This window comes from Dama dama, chromosome 6, assembly GCF_033118175.1.
Source record: "Dama dama isolate Ldn47 chromosome 6, ASM3311817v1, whole genome shotgun sequence".
Classification (NCBI taxonomy): Eukaryota; Metazoa; Chordata; class Mammalia; order Artiodactyla; family Cervidae; genus Dama; species Dama dama.
The window spans coordinates 27,061,895-27,089,272 of record NC_083686.1 but is presented as its reverse complement, the minus strand read 5'-3'; the positions used below and the strand labels follow the sequence as shown (position 1 = coordinate 27,089,272).

Below are 27,378 nucleotides of genomic sequence, written 5' to 3'. Positions count from 1 at the left end.
ATGGCAACCCACTCCAATATTCCACCTGGGAAATCACGTGGATAGAGGAATCTGACTGACTACAGTCCATGGGGTTGCAAATAGTCAGACACAACTCAGTGACTAAACAACAAACAAACAACAGCAAATTCCTCTCTTAGCAAATTATTGTCTCTGCATTAAAAGACAATAGATTCTAGGGTATCTAATCCATATTTAATAAAAAATGGTGCCTAAAGCCATGATATTTTCCTTGTATATCAGTAGATAGTTTAAAATCTACTCTACAGCTTCTGTGCCATTTTGAATATTATGACTTGAATATTATGGCCCTTGAATATTATGACTCACTTCAACAACTGACTCCAGTAAACTGACTCTGGACTACAGAGGAGATATAGGCAATTTTTAAAACCATGCCTTCCGTGGACTTATCTCTTTCTAGTTTATTAATTTTTTAGTAGGCCTAAGAAAGCTGAGTGCCGAAAAATTGATGCTTTTGAACTATGGTATTGGAGAAGACTCTTGAGAGTCCCTTGGACTGTGAGGAGATCCAACCAGTCCATCCTAAAGGAGATCAGTCCTGGGTGTTCATTGGAAGGACTGATGCTGAAGCTGAAACTCCAATACTTTGGCCACCTCATGTGAAGAGTTAACTCATTGGAAAAGACCCTGATGCTGGGAGGGATTGAGGGCAGGAGGAGAAGGGGATGACAGAGGATGAGATGGCTGGATGGCATCACCGACTCGATGGACATGAGTTTGACTAAACTCCGGGAGTTGGTGATGGACAGGGAGGCCTGGCGTGCTGCGATTCATGGGGTCGCATGGACACGACTGAGCAACTGAACTGAACTTTATATGAGGCTGTATCAAGTCATTGTTTATAGTTGTAAAAAAAAGCTATCTAACAATATCCATATAGGGCATAAAATAAGCCTTAATATTATGTAAATTTTAAACACATGATACTAACATGGGATGACAGTGGGTGCCTTTATTTAAAGTAGAAAAGTCTCTTTCAAGCATCACATTGCAAATTTTGAAGTGTAACAAAATAATAAAAGAGGAGAAGGAGAATGGAAATACAGAGGACCTAGATGAGATGTGTGATGAGTAAAACACAGTATGAATTACAAGTGGGACAGTACTGATGTTATTCATATCATGTTGTGATCTCCAGTAACTGGGTCCATGTCTTATTTATCTTTGTATTTCTTGTACCTCGTGAAGAACTTTACATTGGGAACTAGAAAACTCATGTTAAATGAATACATTTCCTTCTTTAAAAGTCAGGTGCTTATCTTGGTTTAAGGGTTTTTTCCCTAAAACGAAGAGAGCTTTCATCGGGGCAGATGATCTCTTCAGGATCCATTCAGACTTTGATTCTTCTTCAAACCTTGTTTGGGGCTGTTCCACTTCATGAAGGCTTAATATGGCATTGCATCAGCACCGCTGACTCAGAGCTTACACCTGCAGAATTCAAAGGTAAGATAGGGAGGAGGCTGAGAAACATCTGAGAAATGATGACTGTCTTCAGTGAAAGAATGAGAAAATACTATCGGTTTGCTCTCTATTGTGGGTAGAAGTATGAGCCCTTCTTTGGTGAAGTCATCATTCCTGTGGTATATTCAGATTTGTGGTATTGCTGAATGTTTATTCCAAATGTGTGTTGACTGGCAGAAAGTGAAATGATTTCAATAGATCTATAGTCAGTCATTAGTTGTGGCTTTGCGATAACACCACATATCTAATTAAATATCTAATTAAAATACAGGAAACCAAAAACAGGTTTTTTTTTTAATTCAGGGATGAAGTATCACATATCAGCACTTGTGTAATAATCTGTACAGAGGTGGTGATTGAAGAGGAGGCTATGGAGAACCTGAGTGTGCACCTAGCTACCTGTTTGAGGTGTGGCTTTGGTTCTAAAGGAGAGGGATGGGAAGGAAGGAGTCACTGCAGCCACAGATCTCCTCAGGCAGCTTTCTGTGCAATTCCTTTCTTCTCGCCCATTTATGTAGTCAGAGAAGTGTTTCCAGCCCTGTTTCCTCATCCTTCACCTAAGTGCATTTCCTCCCAAATTTATTTCTGATTTGATTAATTAATAATTGCTTATTGTAGAATGATTTACCTTTGTTACAAAACTTGAAGATTAATGAGTACTGTGTACGAGTGTGGGCTTTATATTTATGACTGTGGATGGAACAAATATAAATGTCATAGTTCTTCCCTGAGTGTGCAGATTACAGACAATCTTCTCTTAGTATATTACTAATGTGTGTGCTTTAAATCAAGATAGTAACATCAGGGACTGCATATTACATTGCAAAAAAAAGGCAGGTACATTTCAATCATGTTTCTGTTGTATGTATTTCATAATTCATACTTACACGTATTTTAAAGATAAGTAGGCATATAACTTGTCTTTGACATACATACATACACACACAAAACAAAGGACACATAGTATACATCTTTGACAGGATAGTTAGGACAGTCCTAAAAATAATGTGGTATGTCGTATCAGAATGAATGAGAAGCCCTCCTTATATACTGAGTATCATACGTTCTTTTAGGTCACTAAGGTATCACCCCAAATTTACTTTTTCTTGAATTAAATAAAAGTGCTGGAAGGACTTCCCCTCTCCTCTACTTTATGATACACTTTCTGATTTTTTTACTGGAAACTCTGCAAAGGAGTATTTGAATGGCTCAAAAAGAACTTACAAGATGGAATTAATTATCGTGGGCGCTAGATGAGATAGTAAACGAGTAAATTTCTCCAAATACAAATAAATAGACTTTAAAACTTGTCATAGATATAAGCTTGTGAACAGATAAGGTCTCAAAATACTACATCCAGGAGTTTAAAGAAAATTGTAAGGAGTTTTTCAGAGAAATATTCAAGGATATCCATCACAGATTTATTGATGATAGCAAAAAGTTTGAAGCCGCCTAAACATCCAACAATGCAGGAATATTTAATAAATGATGGTATAGCTATAAGAAGGAATTCTTACTACCAGTTATATTTTGAAAGCCAATTATATTATTTACAGACATAACCTAATGTCTATGTAGATTTCTATACAGAAATCTAAATAGAACCCCACAACACACACATATGAAAAACTTCAACTTGAGAAGAGTTGTTACCTCATGCTAATGGTTAATAGGTAATAGATATAGATATTGATTCTTTATCTTTCTCTGAATTCTCCAAATAAATTCTTCAAGATGTACTGATTTCACAATTATAAAATGAAATAAAAAATGTTAAGGTGATCCATTCCCCGTCTGTGGCAAGATTCTGCCTGAAGTCCATGTTGTCTTCTGGGGCTGATAACCTTTTTATATAAAAGAGTGTGGGAGTGCACTGTTCATTGCAGCACTATTTACAATAGCTAGGACTGTTGGAAGCAACCTAGATATCCATTGGCAGGTGAATGGATAAGGAAGTTGAGGTACATATACACAATGGAATATTAATCAACTATAAAAAGGAACATATTTGAGTCAGTTCTAATGAGGTGGATGAACTTAGAGCCTATTACACAGAGTGAAGTAAGTAAAAAAAAAGAAAGACAAATATAGTATATTAACACATATTTATGGAATTTAGAAAGATGGTACCAACAATCCTATATGCAGGGCAGCAAAGGAGACACAGGTGTAAAGAACAGACTTTTGGACTCAGTGGGAGAATGAGAGGGTGGGATGATTTGAGAGAATAGCACTGAAATGTATGCATTACCATATGTAAAATAGATGACCAGTGCAGGTTCAGTGCATGAAGCAGGGCATCCGAAGCCAGTGCTCTGGGACAACCTAGAGGGACAGGATAGGGAAGGAGATGGGAGAGGGGTTCAGGGTTGGGGGCACTCTATGTATACTTATGGCCAATTCATGTTGATGTATGGCAAAAGCCATCACAATATTGTAAAGTAATTATCCTCCAATTAAAATAAATACATTTTAAAAATTAACAAAAAGAGCATGGAGTGGTGTAAAGCTGAAATGGCCTGTCCCCTGCAAAGTACCAAACATGTTAATTAAATGACACTTCTTGAAAGAAGAAGAAATGAAAAGACGAGTGAATTAAATGGATAAATCATATGGGATATAAATTATATCTTCATAAAGCTTATAAAAACTGATGGGAAACTGAAAGACCCAGGGATGCTGAAATTGAGGGCGGTTTTTGTTTTTAAATCGGTTATCAAATATTCAGAAAAAAGTATTTAGTGTTTTGCTTGTTTGTTTTTTCACTTGAAATTGCTTTATTTAAAACCATTTCCAACTCCTACATCCTGACATACTCAGTTCTTGGTCATTAAGCAGTGAACCCTTTTGATGTTAGGCCACATGTAACGTAACATGATTACATTAATAAAACTGAAATGCTCAGCAAAGAGTTTTATTTTAGAAGTATAACTGCCGAAAGAAGATGGAATAGGATGGAAAGGGAGGTGGGAGAGGGGTTCAGGATGGGGACACATGTACACCCATGGCTGATTCATGTCAATGTATGGCAAAAACCACCACAATATTGTAAAGTAATTAGCCTCCAATTAAAATTAAAAAAAAAAAAAGAAGATGGAATTTGAAAGCATTTCTACCCAATTGCTGAGAATTGTATTCTCAGTAATATCCTGAGTTAAAGTGCCCACAACTACAGTCTCTGTGTACCAGCATTTTAAATGAAGCAAACAGCATTCTATTACCACACAGAAGATAATTGTTAAGAGCAAAATACCACACAGAAGATAATTGTTAAGAGCAATCGGTCATTATAAATAAGTTGATTCAAGTCCATGGAATATTATCAGAATTGCAGCCAAGACGGGGACTCCAGATCAAGCCAGTGCACTTGTCTTTGTTTTGTTGCCTCCTCATCGTATAAAGAAGCCATCTAGTTCTCAGGTAGCACCAAGAAGGAGTAGGGCAAGAATCTGAGGGGAAGAGGTAGTGGGAAGGGAAAACCTCTACTTGCTCTCATTGGAGCCCCTGATTTCTCCCTCTGCCATTCTGTTTTGAACTTTCCTTGCCACTGATGCTCTATCCTTTTGCCTCAAGGCCCTAGAGCTCTCCAGATGCCATTAATACCTTGTTCTTCTGTAGTCAGTCAAGAACAAATCCAGATTTTAACTGAAGTAAGCTTTGTAACAAATAGAGGCACATTCATTTTTTTTTTTGCCCCTGTATAAATAGTTGAAACCTTAGAGTAACCTATTTAGTTTCCAATTTATCTGACTCATCTCCAGCAGAAGCTAGTCCTTAATATTTCTGAAAAAGCATGTACAGGGACATTAAGATTTTTCTGTATGGTTAAATAATTAGTACTTACTCGTATGTCTGAGTATCATGGACATTATCTTTTAAAATATAGTGATTTTTTTTTTTCAAACAGACTTTCTTGGGCCACTTTATTTATTTTTTAATTGAAGGATAATTGCTTTACAGAATTTTGTTGTTTTCTGTCAAGCATCAACAAGAATCACCCATAGGTACATCCATATCCCCTCCCTCCCAAACCTCCCTCCCGTCTCCTTCTCCATCCCACCCCTCTAGATTGTTACGGAGCCCCTGTTTGAGTTCCCTGACCTATACAACAAATTCACACTGGCTATCTATTTTATATGTGGTGTTGTGAGTGTCCATGTTCCTCTCTCCATACATCTCACCCTCTCCCTACCCTGCCCTCTCCATGTCCATAAGTCTGTTCTCCACGTCTGTGTCTCCACTGCTGCCTTGCAAATAAATTCATCAGTACTCTCTTTCTTGATTCCATATATATGTGTCAGTATACGATATTTATATTTCTCTTTCTGACTTACTTCACTCTGTATCATAGGCTCTAGGTTTGTACACCTTCAAATAGACTTTAAAGTAACCTTTAAGTGGAGTGTTTCAGTATAGAATTTTCACTATTTTATTTAAATATTGGCATTCATAATATTTATCTATTATAATACGGATTGATATTTATTGAGCATTTCTAAAAATCATCACATTTAAATCTCATAACACCCTTATGAAGTCAGTAAGTTTAATATCCTTATTTGCCGGGGTCCAGGGGAACCCTCAGGATGAACGGCGTCGGCGAATGAGAAAGAGACAGAGACAAAGCTCAGTCAGGGCTGAGTCTGGAGTTTATTTTTGCACGGCCTCTTTATACCCTTAACAACATCTTTTTCTGGGGGGAAGTGCATATTGCTTACACACTGGTCATCTTAAAGCATTACAGCAACTTGACCTTCAACAGAAATAGGATGTCACCCACATACTTTTCATTCACAAGAGTCTTTCTTATCATTTGGCCTTCAGGCCTGCTAACATTTTATGGCTTGCACCTGGTGTGACTTAAGCAACTTCAGTAAACGACCCTGTTTTTCTTATAATTAATCTATTTTCTTTCTAATAGGTGTCATCTCTATGGTAACTAGATAGGATTACATTTTTACAGAACAGAAATGCGAAGGACTGCAAAAACAGCAGATATGGCACAAAACAGGCTCTTAGTCTAAAAGTTAACTACCTGCAAGAAGTCACCAGCTAATCTCTATCTAAAATATTTTCTATTAGGCACATTTGTGGCTATTATATTTGTGGAACTTTTCTCACCCCGCGAAGGGGCCTATGCTTAATAGTTTCTTTTGTTAGCGCACTGTGCTTAGGATGTTTAGAACAATCATGAGCATTTTGTGCAATGAGAGCACACATTTATCAAACAAGCCAGAATGCCAGCAAAAGGGTTTGAACTGAAGCATTTCCTTCATCCCTGGCCCCTTCATAGGGTACCAGCGTCCAGGAGATTTATTAGTTAGGGTTTTAAGTTGGTCCTCATTCAGTGAAAGAGGAGCAGGAGAGCTCTCGGCAGGCAACACAAGAATCTGCAACAGGGCAAACAAGAACAATAGCAGAAAAAGGGGGGAGGATACAGGGTGGGGTAGAGGCCGAGGCCAACCTGGAGGGTCCCTTATCCTAGACGGCCTTGCCTGTCAGGTTTTTTCCTCGTGACCTTGTCATGGATGGGGTCCCGGACGGCCTTGCCTGCCCGGTATTTTCTTCATGACCTCGTCACAGGCGGGACCTCCCATAATGGCTCCTGGCACTTAATGATGCAAAAAGTTGAGGTTTAAAGTGAACTGATTTGCCCATGATCGTATGATGGAGTGCCTGAACCAGGACTGGGAACCCCATCTTGATCTTGATTCTTCAAAGCCCTTGATGCGGATTCTTCTAAAACCCCTGATCTTGATTTTTCATTCTGCTTTTGGCTATTGTTGTCATAATTTTGGAAAGCAAGATGTGCTTTCATTTTCTGTGTTTATTTGCTTTATATTAACTGCAAGTGTGATAATAACTGAAGGAGCATGCATCATGCATGCGTAAATGTTTCTCAAGAATTTATAGCTATGTTGGCCCAGCAATCCCACTCCTGGGCATACACACTGAGGAAACCAGATCTGAAAGAGACACATGCACCCCAATGTTCATCGCAGCACTGTTTATAATAACCAGGACATGGAAGCAACCTAGATGCCTAACAGCAGATGAATGGATAAGGAAGCTGTGGTACATATACACCATGGAATATTACTCAGCCGTTAAAAAGAATTCATTTGAATCAGTTCTAATGAGATGGATGAAACTGGAGCCCATTATACGGAGTGAAGTAAGCCAGGAAGATAAAGAACATTACAGCATACTAACACATATATATGGAATTTAGAAAGATGGTAACGATAACCCTATATGCAAAACAGACTACAGAAGAAACTTTTGGACTCTGTGGGAGAAGGCGAGGGTGGGATGTTTTGAGAGAACAGCATGTATATTATCTATAGTGAAACAGATCACCAGCCCAGGTTGGATGCATGAGACAAGTGCTCGGGCCTGGTGCACTGGGAAGACCCAGAGGGAGCGGGTGGAGAGGGAGGTGGGAGGGGGGATCGGGATGGGGAATACAAGTGAATCCATGGCTGATTCATGTCAATGTATGACAAAACCCACTACAATGTTGTAAAGTGATTATCCTCCAACTAATTAAAAAAAAAAAAAAAAAGAATTTATAGCTATGTTGGGTACATTCCACATTTTATTCATAGCATTTTTTAATGGAACTCAAGGGGCATATTTAAGGAAGACAAAAAACAAGCATGAGTTTAAATTTTCAAAGCTTGCAGAGTTATATCTACAATTCTATAACTGTCTGCCTAATTAATAACATTTCACATTTGTATATTCAAATAGAAGAAAACTTGGCAATTTCCTTGTCTATTTGTTACATCTTCATTCCGGTTCAGCTCTTACAAGACAGCCTGCCATATGTGCCCCTTCCATAATGTGTGGTGATGCTTAAGAGCACCTCTCACAGAGTGATGCTGACATTCTTTAGGAATCAGTAATCTGTTGAAGGAACCTGGAGAAGGAAATGGCAACCCACTCCAGTATCCTTGCCTGGAAAATTCCATGGATGGAGGAGCCTGGCAGACTATTGTCCATGAGGTCGCAAAGAGTCGGACATGACCTAGCAACTTCCTTCCTTAATCTGTTGAAATGGGCAAAAATTATCCCTTCATCTCTGTGTCTCTTAGTCATAGATTCATATTTGTTTTTAGCAAAATATGTGCTCCAACTGGAAAAGTTTTAACTCCTGGTACATTTTTTGTGTGATTTCATGGCCAAGGAAATAATTTAGAACCCATATCAAATTTTTTAACCTATGATTTATTCTTATTCTTATATATTCCTTAAATGTTTTCTCACCATCCAATGTCCTCATTAGGGATTTTGACCTGTAAACTCTAGATAGAAACTGGTTGGTACACCACTAATCCTAGAATAATTATGTAAGGGAAAGCTTCTCTTCCCCTCCCCTGACCAAAGAGATGAAAAACAGTGCCTCACTGATTATGTCATTGCTTTCCTAGAATCAGCTGGAGATTATAGCCACATAACAATAGTAGCTAGACAGGTAAAATTGAGACAATCTTGATTTATTTATATATGGTCCTTTAAGTCATACTTGTTTTTTACCCTAAAAAAAAAAATAACTAGGGATATACACAAAATAAATTGAATTGCTAAAATTGTCAAAAGGGGATTAACCATGACATTTATTTAAAGAAATTTAATTATACCTTGACTTTTAAAAAAAGTTTGAAGCAACTTATAAAGAAAGACATTTTGGTTACATAGGAATTTAAGGTCACTTACGGTAACTTAACATCACTAAAGCTTGTTGTTGTCAGTCGCTAAGTCATGTCCAACACTTTGCAGCCCTGGGTACCTACTAGACTTCTTGAAGTAACAGATAAATCCTCGGAATTCTGACTAATATACTCAGAGTATTTTGTGAGATGTTTCTTTCTTCTTGGTAGTGAGGCAGAAAAGAACTTCCTCATATCAAAAGAATATTCTTTGGAAGGACGGATGCTGAAGCTGAAGCTCCAATACTTTGGTCACCTGATGCGAAGAGCCAACTCATTGGGAAAGACCCTGATGCTGGGAAAGACTGAAGGCAACAGAAGAGGATAGCAAAAGCTGAGATGGTTAGATAGCATCATCAACTCAGTGGACATGAATCTGAGCAAACTGGGAGACAGCAAAGGATGGGAAAGCCTGATGTGCTGCAGTCCAAGGGGTCACAAAGTGTTGATTTGATCTGTAAAGTTGCATACAGGACAATATTCATATTGTGTTTAAGTTTTCAATTAGAATAGAAATAAACCAAAGGCAACTGTCATTCATCAAATGCTGCTGTATGCCAAGCATCACGCTCTGTGCTTCATCTACTTAATTTAATTTAATTGTAGTTTTACAAGAAATTTAGGGTTTTGGGAAATGTCATTGTGTTTATTTTTATAAATGTGGGATATACCCTTACCATTAGTGTAGGAACATAGAATCTATAATTGTCAAGGCTGAGATCTGTTTGCCTCCAAAGCCCAAGTTCTTTCCAATGACTCAGACTGCATGCTTGTGCAGACCAAAGGGCAAACTTGGTTACCCTCCTTGGTAATTACTAGTTCCTAATGGAGAGCTGTCATTATCATACCATTTTCCCACCTAAAGAGTTTCTCAGATCACACTTTGTCTGATTATGCCATACGGAGCAAAGAAACAGTACATATCCACATTTCCCCCTGGATTTGTGATTTGAAAATCCTGGACTTTCTGCTCACTTCTCTTTCCCATCCTGCCAATCCAGATAAGACACTCAAAACTCCCAAGACTGGTAGAGACACAACTATTTCACCTTCCTTTTGCTTCTCTACAGCCCCGCAGTGACAGCCAAGCCAATTAGAAGACCCAAATGAAAGAAACTACTCCAAATAATGTTCTCTTTCCTTTTGGAAGTTCTTTCTGCCTCACTACCAAGAAGAAATATCTCACAAAATACTCTGAGTTTATTGATCAGAATTCTGAGGATTTATCTGTTACTTCAAGAGGTCTAGTAGGCGCTTACTGAACTTATTCACTTAAGTTTCTCAAATTAAGTTTTCAACAAGAATCTAACTCCTTTTCATCAAGTTAAAGTACAGAGAACAAGAGCCTTGGTGACTTTCCTATTTTCCTTTGGGATTCCTTTTGCCTTTCTCCTCCTTTAATTAGCATGCCACTTTCCAAGGACTGATGCCTGAAGCTAGTCTAGCTGCATTCATCATTTCTCCCTTCATTTACTTGACATATGTATTGAGTTCATACATATTAGTGCCAGATGCTGTGTCTCATGCTGGTTAGTTTCTCCCTCATGGAGCTTATAATCTACTCTAAACAAATATGTAATATGCAAATGTAATGGCAAAATTGTAAACTGTGTGAATAAATGCAGGGGCTGTGGGTACATCTGTGGAAGGGGACTTGGTTGGTACCAGGATTGGTGTGGTCACAGAAGGCCTCCCAGAGGAAGTGGCTGTTTGTCTGACATATGCTGGATTTAGTAATATTAGGCAAGAAAGACTGTCACAATTTTCTTTTATCAGTTTTAATTAGGCACTTTATGTACATCTGGTATATTTTTATTACTGTGCATCTCAGGTTTAGAAGTCATCTTCCACAGAGTACATTTGAGTTCCCTGAAGACAGGGGCTCTGTGAGGTTCCCTTACTCTCCTGAATGTCAGCCTAGCATCTCACCACACTCCTACTGGGCTACATGGGAAGGGGTTGTTATGGTAGGATAAAATGCCATCAAGAAATTTTGAAGCTTTCTCTAATCCATTTGTGTGGATTTTGTTCATTTTTGAAAACAAGTGTTGGATTTTTGGGGGGTACTTAGTTTTATTATGTAGTTTCACTTGTTTATTTTTAATAAGCTTTTTTTAACCTCAAAAAAATCATTCCCTTGATTTCCCTGCTTTCATATCAAGCCTCTTCAGAGTTCCATGCTCTGGATGAGTTTAGTGTTTCCAAATGAATGTGAATATGTCGTCCTTAATTTTGTTTGGTACTTGCATCACAGAGGATGTTATAATCAGCTAGTTATTCTCCCAAAACAAAGCTTGTAGGCAAGGTAACAGACCCACCCATTAAATCCCTATGAGAACAGAGAGCTTTTTTTTTTTTTTTCTCATTCTTACAAGGTGCCCATTCTTTCCTCACTTTGGTTTGTACACTGACCCCATCTATGGTAGTGGACTCTGTAAGGTTTGGCCCAAGCATCATTTACTAACATTGTTGTTATACTTTATGGAAGACCAGATTAGAAATAACACCATTCAGTTTGTTGACAGGTGTGACAGAGCAATCTTCTTGTTACTATTTGTCCCAACTGTTGTTACGTGATGATTATATGTTAAGGTTGTGCCACTCTCTATTTGTTGGGGGGGTGGGGTCTCAAGCGAAGAGTGAGATCATTCATTATATTCATCATCACAGTCTTTCCAATGTGCTGGAAAGTGGCGTAACCCTTAGATCAGACAGGCGAGTGGAGTAGGGAGGTCTTTACTTGGTTATAAAGATAGATCCTTCTATTGGTCTTGATGGAAATGGGTCCGAGTGCCCACTGGTCTGCTGTTGTTAGTGGAAAGGAAGATAGGAGAGTAAAGACTGGTGGTGGGTACAAAAGGCCCTGGAGTGAGTTGTGGTGAACTTGTACTGGCCATCTGAATTAGGTTATAGCTTGATTTCAAGCAAAGATAATTTTGCAAAAGCATTGTCCTCTCTGTAAGCTTGACAGTTTCCAAAAACTTAATTTTTTTTTCTCATGAGAGCAATGGGATATTAATGAATGGGATTTGTAATACTGTAAAATAATATGTGACAACATTTGGAAGATCTTTCCTCCCCACTGGTACTTCTGTCATGCCCATCCCTCCAGATCATTGGGTACATCCAGCCATAGCTTTTCCAAGAATTGAATATAATATAAAACTAGTTGTTTTTGACATTTTCAATGGAGAAACCAAGTCTTAATATTCAGAATACATCTGAACTGGAATGTTGACCAATTGAAACTGAACCAGCCTTTCTCTTCTCTTAAGTGCATAGTGGGAAATAAAATGTTTTTTTTTCCTATCATTTGACAATATGGCAAAACATTTTTAAAATGAATAAACATAGTTATTCTAGAAAACAAGAAAGAGAAGTCTCTATAGAATAAAATAAGAGTATTCCCCTAAAAGAAAAATGGCAATGAGGAACAAATAAAATTCATAACATTCTGAAGCTGTGAAGTCAGTCCACAGGTAGCAGAGGGTGGAGACTCAGGTGAATGCTTGGAAAAAATAACTGGCATCTTTATGCCCACACAAGTTGTATACATAGCTCAGGACCACATCTGCACAGCTTTAGTGAAAAGGGGTTCTGGGAAAGCTGCCGCCTGCTTTCTGCTCTCTTGGCTGAGCTTAGAACAGCAGTACCTCTTGCCATATAGCTTGGGGCTCCTGCAGCATGGCTTGTAGAATTATGAGAGTCTGGATCTGTGCCTTCACAGAAGCAAATCTGGAAGTGGATCTGTGAAGAGTGCAGTCCTGAGTTCCAGGCCTGCTCTGGAGCCAGACTTCCAACAGAGCCAATGTTGAGGCCACCACAAACTTGTTATAAGAGACCAGGATGCCCTAGAGGAGATAACCCATGAAAAATGATTACACAGGAATTTAACAAAGATGATAAAGCACAAATGACCAACTTGGTAAACAGAAAAGCTGACTAAGGAAAATAAGCAACTAGTCCAACTAGAAAGGACTTTGAAAAAGTTATTTTGATGTTATTAGAGAGATAAGGAAGGGATTACAACCATGAGAGAAGAATGAAAGTTTAAAAAGAATAAGATGGTGGGTCAGATGGTAAAGAATCTGCCTGCAATCATAGTAGTAAGTATTGTTATTATTGTATTGAAGATCCAGAATGGATGTGGTGACTTCTATTTTGTAATTCTAGACTTTACCATCATCTCATCTATCATAATGTGACACACTTTTGTAGTGAAAGTGTTATCATTTTAATTAGTGGTAAAATTCGAAGTTGAAAAGTAATATAACAAAATGAAAAAAAATTCTAGAGAGCCTCAATAGTAGATTTAAACTATTAGAAGAAAGAATTAGTGAGCTTGGAAACAGATCAATAAAGTTTGTGCCATCTGAAGAACAGATAGTAAAAAGAATAAATAAAAGTGCAAAAAACTTCAAGAAATGTGGAAAATTCATAAGCACACTAACATATGTGTGATGGGGTTATTAGAATGAAAAAAAACAAAGAAATGATCAGAAATAATGTTTGAAGAAATAATGGCTGAAACTTCCCAAATTTGATGAAAAGCATTAATGAACAAAGGCAAGGAAATCACCAACCTCCAACTAAGATAAACTCAAGTAGATACATCCCCAAGAAATCATACTTAAAATGTTGAAAAGCAAAGAGAAAATCTCCAAAACAGCAAGCAAAAAATGACTCATTACATATAAGGGAACCTCAATAAAATTAAGTTTATCATCAGAAACAATGGAGGCCAGATGACAGTGGATGACATATTTAAAGTGCTAAAAGCAAAACTGTCAAACATGTACCTTACATTTAGTAAAATTCTTTCTCAAAAATGAAGGCAAAAACATTTCCAGATAAATAAAAACTAAGAGAATTCATTTCTAACTGACTTTCATTACAAGAAAAGCTCAGTACATTTTAAAGGATTGAGATTACAAAAAGTATGTTCTCCAACAACAATGGAATGAAATGAGAAAAAGCAGTAAGGAATTTGGGAAATTTACATATGTGTGGAAATTAAGTAGTACCCTCCAAACTGACTAAAGCATCAAACAAGAAATCACAATTACATTAAACTGAATGAAAATGAAAACCTAGTAAAACTAGGTTTTTCCATAGCAAAACTTATGGAATGCAGTTAAGGCAGTGCTTAGAGAGAAATTTATAGCTGGAAAAGTCTTTATTTTATTTATTTTTTTTCATTTATTTTTATTAGTTGGAGGCTAATTACTTTACAATATTGTAGTGTTTCCTGCCATATATTGACATGTTTTAAAAAGAGGAAATACATTGAATCGGCATCCTACTCTTCCAACTTGGAACACTAGAAACGGAAGAGTTGGCTATACTCAAAGGAAAGAGAAAGAAGAAAAGAATAAAGATTACAGCATTTATGAAAGTAATAGAGAATACAAAACAATGGAGATTATAAACAACATCAAAATTTATTTTTCTGAAAAGATCAACAAAAATTGTCAAAACTTTACCTCGGTTGACCAGGAAAAAAAAAAGAAAGAGAAAAGTGTCAAATTGCTAAAATCAAGAATGAAAGAGAGGACATCATTAACAACCTTACAGAAACTAAAAGAAATTATAAGGGCTTTTAAAAAAAATAATAAATAAAAATAAAAGCAATTGTAAGGGAATACTATGGAAAACTGTAATGGATGAATTCCTAGAAAGGCACAGACAACCAGAACTAACACAAGGAGAAATTGAAAATCTGAGTAGACATTTAAAAATTTAGGAGATTGAAAATTTCCTCCCACAAAGAAAAGCCCAAGTCCAAATAACTTCACTAATGAATTCTACTAAATATTTAGAGGCAAATTAATGCCACTTCCTCTGAAACTTTTCTAAAAATAGACAAGATGGGGATATTTCCTCTGTGAATCCAGTGTTATTCTGATATTGAAATAGAAACATCACAAAAAAGCATCCCTTATATAGATCCAATAACCCTCAGTGAAATACTAGCAAGCTGAATCCAGCTATGAATAAAAAGGGTAACATATTATGACCAAATGAGGTTTACACTAGGAATATATTTTACCTTAACATACAAAATCAATTAATGTAATGCACACCATCTAGAGAATAAAGGACAAAAGCTTTGTGGTCATCTCATTAGACACAGAAGAAGCATTCAACAAAATGCAACATTCTTTCAAGATAAAGACACACTCATGGCTCAGATGGTAAAGAATCTGCCTGCAATGCCTGAGACCCAGGTTTGATCCCTGGGTCGGGAAGATCCCCTGGAGAAGCAAATAGCAACCCACTCCAGTACTCTTTCCTGGAGAATTCCATGGCCAGAGGGCCTGGTGGGCTACAGTCCACGGGGTCACAAAGAATTGATCACAGCTGAGTGACAAACACACACAACAAACTAGGGAGAGGAAAGATTCTCAATTTGATAATAAGCATTTAAACAAATTCCATGCTTAAATCATACCTATTGATGAAAGACTGAATATCTTCCTCCTAAAGCCAAGAATAAGACAAATATGACAATTCTTATCACTTTTATTCTACATTGTACTGGAGGTTCCAGCCAGTTCAAGAAGAAGTAATAAAAAGCATTCATGTTGGAAAGGAAGAAGTAAAATTATCTCTTTTTGCAGATGACATGATCTTGCATACATAAATTCCTAAATAATCCACTAAAAATTATCAGAACCAATAAATGAGTTTAACAGAGCTTCAGGATACAAGATCAATATATAAAAATCAATTCTGTTTTTACACATTAGTGATCAATAAACTGAAAACAAAATTAAGAAATGATTGCAGAAAGGCTAAAGCACTCAGGAATAAATTTAACAAAAAGAATGGAAAATATCCTATCCTGAAAAACAACAAAACATTTTTGAAGAGAATTAAAGATCACATTAAAAAGCAGAGACATTACTTTGCCAACAAAGGTCCGTCTAGTCAAGGCTATGGAGAAGGCAATGGCACCCCACTCTAGTACTCTTGCCTGGAAAATCCCATGGACAGAGGAGCCTGGTTGGCTGCAGTCCATGGGGTCGCTAAGAGTTGGACACGACTGAGCTACTTCACTTTCACTTTTCACTTTCATGCACTGGAGAAGGAAATGGCAACCCACTCCAGTGTTCTTGCCTGGAGAATCCCAGGGACGGGGGAGCCTGATGGGCTGCCATCTATGGGGTCGCACAGAGTCGGACACGACTGAAGTGACTTAGCAGCAGCAGCAGCAGTCAAAGCTATGGTTTTTCCAGTAGTCACATATGGATGTGAGAGTTGAACTATAAGGAAAGCTGAGCACCGAAGAATTGATGCTTTTGAACTGTGGTGTTGGACAAGACTCTTGAGAGTCCCTTGAACTGCAAGGAGGTCCAACCAGTCCATCCTAAAGGAAATCAGTCCTGAATATTCATTGGAAGGACTGATGTTGAAGCTGAAACTCCAGTACTTTGGCCACCTGATGCGAAGAGCTGACTCTTTGGAAAAGACCCTGATGCTGGGAAAGATTGAAGGCAGGAGGAGAAGGGGACAACAGAGGATGAGATGGTTGGATGGCATCACCGACTCCACGGACATGAGTTTGAGTAAACTCCGGAAGTTGGTGATGGACAGGGAGGCCTGGCGTGCTGCAGTCCATGGGGTCACAAAGAGTCGGACACGACTGAGCAACTGAACTGAACTGAATGGAAAGATCACATAAATACAAGGAAAGAGGTCCCATATTCATTCATCTCATGCTTCATAATTTTCCATATGATTTTTAGGATTAAGTTGTCAACTTCTGAAAAAAGTCTGTTGGAATTTTGACAATTTCACTGAATCTGTAGAATACGTAAGGGATATTGGCAATCTCCATGGTTTAAGTCTTTTAAACCAATAGTTCTAGAACAACTGGATGTCCACATGGGCAAAAGAATGAAGTTGGACTGCTTTCTCATACTATACATAAAATTGACTCAAGATGGATCAGAGACCAAACATAAGAGCTAAAGTTATAAAACTCTTTGAAGACAATATTGCAGTAAATCTTCATAACTTTGGGATAGGCAGATTCTTCTTAACTATTACACCAAAAACACAATCAACAAAAGAAAAAAAAAGGATAAATTGAATTTCATAAAATGTTTTTAAAAACTTTAATCCTCAAAGGTTATCATCAAGATGACAAAAAGACAACCCAAAGAATGAGAGAAAATATTTGCAAATCAAATATCTGATAAGGGATTTATACCCAAAATAAACAAAGAACTCTTACAGTTCATCAATGAAAAAAAAAAATCTAATTCAAACATGGACAAATGATCTGAACAGAGGTGCTTCCAAGAAGTTAAATAAACAGTCAATAAAATCACATGAAAAGATGCTCACTATCATTATCATTAGGGAAATGCAAACCAAAACCAAATGAGATAACACTTCATACCCACCAAGGTCACTATCAAAATTTCAGATAATAGTAAGTGTTTACAAGAAAGTAAAAATTGGAATCTACATACATTTCTCATTTAAGTATAAAATGGTTTAGGAAATTATCTGGCTGTCCACAATGTTAAATAGGGAGTTCCCTTATGACTCCATAATTCCACTCCTAGATATATACCCCAAGGAAAAGAACACATGACCCCACACAAAACTAGTACACAAATATAACACCATAGTATGATTCCCTTTATATAAAATAACCTGAATAGACAAATCCATAGAGATAGAAGCAGATTAGTAATTGGGACTGGGGAGGCAGGGAGAATTGGGGAGTGACTGCTAATGGATAAAAGGATGATGAAAATGGTAAAAAATTGATTATGGTGATAAACACACAATTTTGTGACTGGTGATGAATACTAAAAACCACTGAATTGTAGAATTTAAATGGGTGAATTATACATCATTGAACTGTCTAAGAAAAAAATGATATGCACAGAAATTCCTTGGGGTTAATTGTGGTACATACATAACTCAGAATTTTTTCCAATTAAGATGAGATATTCTGCCAATTGAAGCAGAACAGTGGTTGTCCAAATTTACAAGTTTTAAAAATATGCATATACATATGTACAGCTATCTATGTATTTCTATTTGCTCATCATAGGTATTATATAAATTTTGAAATTTTAATTTTTTAGTGAGCAAACTAAGTGTACTAGATTGGAGTTGAAATTCTGTAGATGAATCATCTAAATTTTGTTTGCATTTTATTCAAAAGCAATTGGAAATTTCAAATATAAGTATTCAATGAGTGGAATACCAAACCCTGCAGGTTTTATTGCACTTACATGCATTTATTATAAACCATAATTTACTGAAATGTAGCTTTATGTAAGAAAAATTAAATATGAAATATCACAAGCTGTATACACATCTAATCTTTAAATTCTATAATTAAAATTTGGAATATCTCAATTAATGGTATGAATCATTTGATAGAGCTCATATTTTCAATAGGGTAAATTTACAATCTGTATTAGAATACACCAAAATTTTCATTGGTGTATGTAAAGTAGCTATTAGGATCAAAATTAGGGAAAGAAAAAAGAGAGAGGGCAGAAAAAGTAAAATCAGAAAATGTAACTGAGACAGTGGGACATTTTAAAATTATATAATCTTATGCCATTAAATTTTAAAACCTAGATTGATACTTAAAACCTGGATAGCATGTTAAAACCAGAGAATGGAATCCCTGGTGATTCAGTGGTTAAGATTCAGTGCTTTCACTACTGTGGGCCCAGGTTTGATCCCTGGTTGGGGAACCAAGATCCTACTAGCTCTGTGGCACTGCCAGAAATAAATAAGTAAAATAAAATAAAATTTAAAAAACTGGAGAGGGGAAGTGGGAATGACCAAAATTTTCCCAAGACAGAGAAAATCTGATTAAAGCTACTAAGTATAAAATAAATTGAATTGGTAAACAGTTCTTCACATTAAAATAATAAGTACTAGATGGTCTGGAGATAATTTCAGAAAGAACTTTTAATTCTTTAAAGAATAAATAATTATGTCTTATATAAACTTAGTATGGAAAGAGAAGAAAGGAAGAGGAGGAGGTGGAGAAGGTGGGGGAAGGGGACAAAGAGGGAGAAGAAACTTTACCCAATTTAATTTATAAGATCACTGATGGGGCTTCCCTGGTAGCTCAGCTGGTAAAGAACCCACCTGCAATGCAGGAGACCCTGGTTCAATCCCTGGGTTGGGAAGATCCCTTGGAGGAGGGCATGGCAACCCACTCCAATGTTCTTGCCTGGAGAATCCCCATGGACAGAGGAGCCTGGTGGGCTGCAGGTCCCTGGGGTCACAAAGAGTCGGACACGACTGAGAGATGCATGCACGCATAATACTGATACCAAAACACGACAAAGGTGACAGGGGAATAAAAAAAACTTTGTCTAATTTTACTTATGAATATTAGTAAATTTAAAACCACAGTATTTTTTATATATATATATTCTGAAGACCCTCTGACACCACAGTTTTTAAATGCCTGCTGTCAAAGTCAGATTTTTGAGTGCAAGCTAAAACATTCATTGTAAAACACACATTTCTTGCCTGGATAATCATGTGAGAAAATAGATGTCCACGAAAATAAAGACAAAACCTTTTTAAGTTGAAAAATAAATAAATAAAACCACAGCATTAAAAGAATATAAGGCAAGAATTCAGATTTTTTTAAAAACTATATTACCAAAAATTGAATTCTTTAAACTGTATTACTACCCAGCTTTCCAGGTGCCACTCGTGGTAGAGAATGCCTGCCAATGCAGGAGGCATAAGCAACACGGGTTCGATTGCTGGGTCGGGAAGATCCCTGGAGGAGGGCATGGCAACCCACTCCAGTATTCTTGCCTGGAGAATCCCATGGACAGAGGAGCCTGGTGGGCTACAGTCCATAGAGTCACAAAGAGTCAGACAGGACTGAAGCAACTTAGCACACATGCACCATTACTCTTACAACCTCAAAAGATGTAGAAAAAGCTATTTATAATAGTCAACACCTATTTGTGATTTAATAAATCAACAACAAAGAAACAAGTTTTTAAAACAGTCATTCTGACCTAGGAATGGAGAAAATTTGCTTAATCTAATGAATGTTATCAGTCAAAATAAATAGAGAAAAAATCCTCAGTTTTGAAATACTAGAATTATTCCCATTCATTTAAGGATGAAACACAGAAAACAACTATTTCTTTGATTTTTCCTGGTGCTCTGTCATTTTTCCTTTATTCTATTGATCAGATTTCTATGGCAAGGCTCAGATTCAAAGCATGGAAAAAAGACTCCACTTCTTACATAAAGGAACCACAAAGTCATGTTGACCTAGAACAAAGAGACTGACAGTTATTTCTCCAGCAAACATGGATATATTCAGGATCAAGGAATTGCAGTTTGTGGTCTGCAGTGACTCAGTGACTAAACAACAACAACAACACATTATGCTGTACTATTCCTATGAAACTATTCTAAATTGCCACTGGATAAACACATTGCCAGCCAGCAGACAACGACCTACGCTACCCATCTCCTCCAGACTCCTCTGTTTTGGAGATATTGGTTGATTTTGCTAACTGATGATTTGAGCTGCATGTATTCTCTCGCCCTGTGCTGTTAACTCCCATTTTTGTTTTAAATTCACAAACAAGAGTGAGCCTTGGCAATCCTATCCCCCCACCCGGAGCCCCAATAAAAAGCAGAGCCCCAGTTACATTCTCTCTCACTCTCTTTCGCCTTACCTGTGACCTCACTGACTGTGTGCCCCAGGTGTGCCATGTAATTTCCAGCTCCTGTGTCAATAAGCTTTTTTAAAAAAATTTCTTAATGGTTATTGCTGATGGCATCTTACAATCCTAAGAACCAAAAGAGCAGGTTCAGCCACAGCATTGTTATCAATAGGCTGAGACCAGCAAGCAACAAGATGGAAGAAGGGAAGGTCTAAGACTATGTACAAAGGAAATAACAGAATTATGAAAAAAATAATTTGTGTTTCCAAAACATCAGCCCCATGTGTATACATTATTCAGACTATCTGGCTTTCAGGAGCTATGTTTTTAGGCAAAAGGAACTGAACTCCCTGGCTTTCAAACTGAACTCTTGGGAACCTAAGGAGCTGGTGCTCCCCCAATCCTACCTTTTTTTTTTTTCAGTGAGTACATCTATCCTTGCTTTGATCATTTTACATGTGAGCTTGGTAAACATTTTTTCCTGTAAAGAAAGGATGAAAACGTGTTTTATTCTTTTTCCATTTGTGTGCTCTGTATACCCCATGGAGATTGGAAATGTAGGCCCTTTGAATTGATGCTTTCAAACTGTGGTGCTGGAGAAGACTCTTGAGAGTCCCTTGGACTGCAAAGAGATCCAACCAGTCCATCCTCAAGGAAATCAACCCTGAATCTTCATTGGAAGGACTGACGCTGAAGTTGAAGCGCCAATATTTTGGCCACCTGATGTGATGAACTGACTCATTGGGAAAGACTGATGCTGGGAAAGATTAAGGGCAGGAGGAGAAGGGGACAAAAGAGGATGAGATGGTGGGATGGCATCACTGACTTAAAGGACATGAGTTTGAGTAAATTCTGGGAGATGATGATGACAGGGAAACCTGGCGTGCTGCAATTCATGGGGTCGCAAACAGACACGACTGAGTGAACAACCTATTGTCCCAATTGTCCTCCAGCCTCCACCCGTGCCTCCAGTGCACCAGTGTCTATTTGAAAGGAACATGGTTTTGTTAATGGGAGGGAGAAAAGAGAAACATGCATCTCACCCCCCAAGAGGTCCACTGGACTTTGCAGCAAAAAGGTTCAAGGTAAAAGCTGATATCAATTATCAGGTCTTAGAAAAGACCATCATTCTGGAAAAGATTGAAGGCAGGAGGAAAGGGGATGACAGAGGACCAGATAGTTCGATGGCATCCCCAACTCAAGACATGAGTTTGAGCAAGCTCCAGAAGATTGTGAGGGACAGGGAAGCCTGGCATGCTGCAGTCCATACGGTCACAAAGAGTCGGACATGACTGAGCAGCTGGACAACAACAACAAAAGCTGATATAACTGCTCATGAGCAATTCTATGAGTTTCTGAAAACAAAGGGATTCCATATCCCTGGAGAATCAAGTATGGAACAGAGCAAAATCCTACTGGTCCTCAGCTCTATAAGGAATTCAAGGCTGGTCTGGCACCCCAAGGATTAGAAGCTTTAGAAGTATCCAGAGATTGCTCTGCTGCTGCTGCTGCTGCTAAGTCACTTCCGTCATGTCCGACTCTGTGTGACCCCATAGACGGCAGCCCACCAGGCTCCCCCATCCCTGGGATTCTCCAGGCAAGAACACTGGAGTGGTTGCCATTTCCTTCTCCAATGCATGAAAGTGAAAAGTGAAAGTGAAGTCACTCAGTCGTGTCTGGCTCTTTGAGATCCCATGGACTGCAGCCCACCAGGCCCCTCCACCCATGGGATTTTCCAGGCAAGAGTCCTGGAGTGGGGTGCCATTGTCTTCTTCAGAGATTGCCCTAGGTATAGACATTACTCTCCTGACAGGCATCATAGTCAAACAGGTATCAGATAGGAATCAAAGAAGCCAGGGAAAAAGAGAAAAAAGAGGACATGTTCTGTGGTCATTGTCACTGATTTACTGGTTTATAATCCACTTCTTGGGGATCCCTAGAAGTAACAGGAGGACTCTGGGGAAGACACTGAAGTACTCTCACTACTAATATAGTCTCTATTTAGCTAGGATGCATTTAGCCATCATACTGCTGTCTCCAAAGCAAATACTGTTGAACATAGTTTTTTCTAATCTGGACAGAACCATATACATTCACACAAATTCCATTGCAATTGCTCTTGTTATTTATGTAGTAGGACAACTTCCAGCTGAAGGAGTGATGCATCTGAATAAGCATTTCCACGGTGCTACTTTTATATTTGAATAAGAATTCTGGTTTTGTTCCCAGTCTCACTTCTGACTCATCATTGTGAAACCAAGAAATCAATTAGCCTCTCAGCACCTCAAAATCTCTCTTCTGTGAATGAGGATAATGGGTAACCTTCTCTTGCTTCACTGAATTGTTGTGAAGTTTAATTAGATAATGTTCGCACAGCCCTTTGAACTCTACTAATTAAATTGATGTGTAAATATGGTGCTTCCTTTTATCAGGATGCCTTGACTGAGCCATTTCATAAAGAAAGATGACTGTGATAGGAGGATTCATAGGGAAAAGATTACTTTAAAAAAAATTCTTGCGAACTAAATTCTGAGATTATCAAATAACCATGTGAAATCATGTGAAAATACCTAGTTAGGGTTCTAGGATATGGCCTTCACTTACTCAAGAAGTGTTGGTTTTACCTTCATATAAAAATAAACAGCTCCTAGGGTGTAGAATCATGTCCTGTTTATACTTTAAATAATGCTGTTGTTTTTCTAAATGCTATATTTATCCAGTATATTTTGCTAAAACAGCATTGGTTGTTTATTTCATATTTGTCATATAAGGGATCACAAAATAACAGATTTGAAATAACCTAATAAGAAACTTATAACCTTTGAAATAGTGTGATTCTGTGTAGACCATCCATTGATTAGTCTGCTATCAATAAAAGAGATTTCACCCACAACAGGGAAATCTTAGATGAATCAAAATTTTACTAAATTTTCTGATGAGAATGCTGCTGCTGCTAAATCGCTTCAGTCATGTCTGACTCTGTGCGACCCCATAGATGGCAGACCACCAGGTTCCCCTGTCCCTGGGATTCTCCAGGCAAGAATACTGCAGCGGCTTGCCATTTCCTTCTCCAATGCATGGAAGTGAAAAGTGAAAGTGAAGTTGCTCAGTCGTGTCCAACTCCTAGTGACCCCATGGGCTGCAGCCCACCAAGCTCCTCTGTCCATGGGATTTTCCAGGCAAAAGTACTGGAGTGGGTTGCCATTGCCTTCTCCGCTGATGAGAATAGTTCACTCTAAAATAATTATCCCAATTATTTTTGAAATTTGCATTCATAAAGACCTTTTGTTTCTGTCAGAAGTAACTTCATAGATGGATTAATTCACTTGGGGTAAAAAAAAATCATAAGCCTACCTCCATAAACCTATCTCAGTCTTTAGTATGTAATTTTATTTATAAGTTAGAATTTTTTTTATATTTCCTTAATTTTTTCCCCATTTATTTTTATTAGATGGAGGCTAATTACTTTACAATATTGTAGTGGTTTTTGCCATACATTGACATGAATCAGCCATGGATTTACATGTGTTCCCCATCCCGATCCCCCCTCCCGCCTCCCTCCCCATCCCATCCCTCTGGGTCATCCCAGTGCACCAGCCCTGAGCACTTGTCTCATGCATCCAACCTGGGCTGGTGATCTCTTTCACCCTTGATAGTATACTTGTTTCAAAGCTATTCTCTCAGAACATCCCACCCTCTCCTCCCACAGAGTCTAAAAGTCTGTTCTGTACTTCTGTGTCTCTTTTCCTGTTTTGCATATAGGGTTATCGTTACCATCTTTTTAAATTCCATATATGTGCGTTAGTATACTGTATTGGTCTTTATCTTTCTGGCTTACTTCACTCTGTATAATGGGCTCCAGTTTCATCCATCTCATTAGAACTGATTCAAATGAATTCTTTTTAATGGCTGAGTAATATTCCATGGTGTATATGTACCACAGCTTCCTTATCCATTCATCTGCTGTTAGGCATCTAGGTTGCTTCCATGTCCTGGCTATTGTAAACAGTGCTGCGATGAACATTGGGGTGCATGTGTCTCTTTCAGATCTGGTTTCCTCGGTGTGTATGCCCAGGAGTGGGATTGCTGGGTCATGTGGCAGTTCTATTTCCAGTTTTTTAAGAAATCTCCACACTGTTCTCCATAGCGGCTGTACTAGTTTGCATTCCCACCAACAGTGTAAGAGGGTTCCCTTTTCTCCACACCCTCTCCAGCATTTATTGCTTGTAGACTTGTGGATAGCAGCCATTCTGACTGGCATGTAATGGGACCTCATTGAGGTTTTGATTTGCATTTCTCTGATAATGAGTGATGTTGAGCATCTTTTCATGTGTTTGTTAGCCGTCTGTATGTCTTTGGAGAAATGTCTGTTTAGTTCTTTGGCCCATTTTTTGATTGGGTCATTTATTTTTCTGGAATTGAGCTGCAGGAGTTGCTTGTATATTTTTGAGATTAATCCTTTGTCTGTTTCTTCATTTCTTATTATTTTCTCCCATTCTGAAGGCAGTCTTTTCACCTTGCTTATAGTTTTCTTTGTTGTGCAAAAGCTTTTAAGTTTCATTAGGTCCCATTTGTTCATGTTTGCTTTTATTTCCAATATTCCGGGAGGTGGGTCATAGAGGATCTTGCTGTGATTTATGTCGGAGAGTGTTTTGCCTATGTTCTCCTCTAGGAGTTTTATAGTTTCTGGTCTTACATTTAGATCTTTAATCCATTTTGAGTTTATTTTTGTGTATGGTGTTAGAAAGTGTTCTAGTTTCATTCTTTTACAAGTGGTTGACCAGTTTTCCCAGCACCACTTGTTAAAGAGGCTGTCTTTTTTCCATTGTATATTCTTGCCTCCTTTGTTGAAGATAAGGTGTCAGTAGGTATGTGGATTTATCTCTGGGCTTTCTATTCTGTTCCATTGATCTATATTTCTGTCTTTTAGAATTTTTTAAAAATTAATTTATTTTTAAAGGTTACACCCCATTTATTGTTATTATAAAATATTGGTTGTTTTCTCTCTGCTGTACAATATATCCCTGTAGCTTATTTTCTACATCACAGTTTGTACCTCTTATTCTCCTACCCCTATAGTGTCCCTCCCCCTTCCTTCTCCTCACTGGTAACCACTAGTTTGTTCTCTATATTTATTTCTGCTTTCTTTTTGTTGTATTCACAAGTTTGTTGTATTTTTTAGATTTCACACAAAAATGCAGTATCATACAGTATTTGTCTTACCCTTTTGAAGTATCTCACTTAGCATAATACCCTCCAAACCCATCCATATTACTACAAATGACAAAATTTCATTCTTTTTTATGGCCAAGTATTATTCCTCTGTGTGTGTGTGTGTGTGTGTATCACAGCTTCTTTATCCATTCACCTGTTGGCAGACACTTATGTTGCTTTCATATCTTGACAATTGTAAATAATTTTGGTATAAACATTGGGGTGTGTTATCCTTTCAAACTGGTGTTTTTGTTTTTTTCAGATATATACCCAGGAGTATAATTGCTGGTTCTATTTTTAATCTTTTTTTAAAACTTCCATTCTGTTTCCCCAGTTGTTGCATCAATTACATTCCCACAAACAGTGTACAAAATTCACTTTTCTACACATCCTTGCCAATAATTTGTTATCTGTCTAAGTTAATATGCCAATTAGTTGCGACCTCATTACGAATAGGAAGTCCTCAGAGTTTTCAGGAAAGAGACTATCAAGAAATCACTTAATTTGTTAATGATTCCACTTTGAGCATACATCTGTCCCGATCAAATTCGCACGTGTGGGGTCACTGAGGAGCCAAGACTGCACCTCTGCTCGCAGCCAGGACATGTGGAATGTTTGTGTATTCTTAAACACCCACCACCATCTCTCCAAGGGAGAGAATTAAATAGCAGTTTAAGACTAATAAAGTAGTGCCCAGATCAAGCAAAAGGTTGCCTTCTAACATTATGAGGATATTCTCCTTGTGAATTTTCAAGGATAAAATAAGAGATTTGGCATTTGATTCCTTTTCCTCCTCCCCTTCCTCCTCATAGGGAATGTCTAATTGTTTTATCTGAGTCTTATTCCCTTTGTTCTCATATTCTTTTAAAAATGCTCAGTAAAGTGCTGAATGTCTGGCAATGGGTCTATTATTCCATTCTAGTTTTTCTAGAATGTTTTAAATTATAGATGTTTAAATTCTAAATGTTTCTAGTGTATTAAACTTTCTATTTCAGGCTTAAAGGTATTGGCAAAAAGTTAGTAGAGAGCTCATTACATTTGCAGCAGGAGTTACTTATGAAAACTGTCTAAAGGTATTAAAGAACTTGTCTCTGAATTCTCCAATGGATGGTTCCTTTCTTTGCTTATAAAATGGGATTAGCATTCAATCTCTGCTCACAGGAGGGGATAGTTTCCAAAAGACCTTGTCTAATATACACAACTTTTCTAAATTCTTCTGGTTTCTTATGCAAACTGGGGTCTTTGAATCCTATCTTTCCATTCGACTCTTTCAT

At 37.7% G+C, this 27,378-nt stretch overlaps 1 protein-coding gene and 1 long non-coding RNA gene across 4 annotated transcripts in view; one reads left to right on the top strand and one right to left on the bottom strand.

Annotated features, from left to right (window-relative positions):
• The window catches only part of MTHFD2L (methylenetetrahydrofolate dehydrogenase (NADP+ dependent) 2 like), a 147,019-nt gene that overhangs the window by 80,328 nt on the left and 39,313 nt on the right, over positions 1-27,378 (top strand). Inside the window, exon 8 of one of the 3 annotated variants that reach the window (XM_061145789.1) lies at positions 9,369-10,025. The exons of the other annotated variants lie outside the window; for them this stretch is intronic. Within the exon in view, the coding sequence (XP_061001772.1) occupies positions 9,369-9,427 (59 nt within the window). The 3' untranslated portion in view covers positions 9,428-10,025. Of the gene's footprint in view, positions 1-9,368; positions 10,026-27,378 lie in introns of those variants that run through there. 3 annotated transcript variants of the gene reach the window in all.
• Positions 1,390-27,378, bottom strand: part of LOC133058810 (uncharacterized) — a 29,151-nt gene continuing 3,162 nt past the window's right edge. The window contains exon 3 of the long non-coding RNA XR_009693389.1: positions 1,390-1,452. This is a non-coding gene — a long non-coding RNA (uncharacterized LOC133058810). The remainder of the gene's footprint in view (positions 1,453-27,378) is intronic.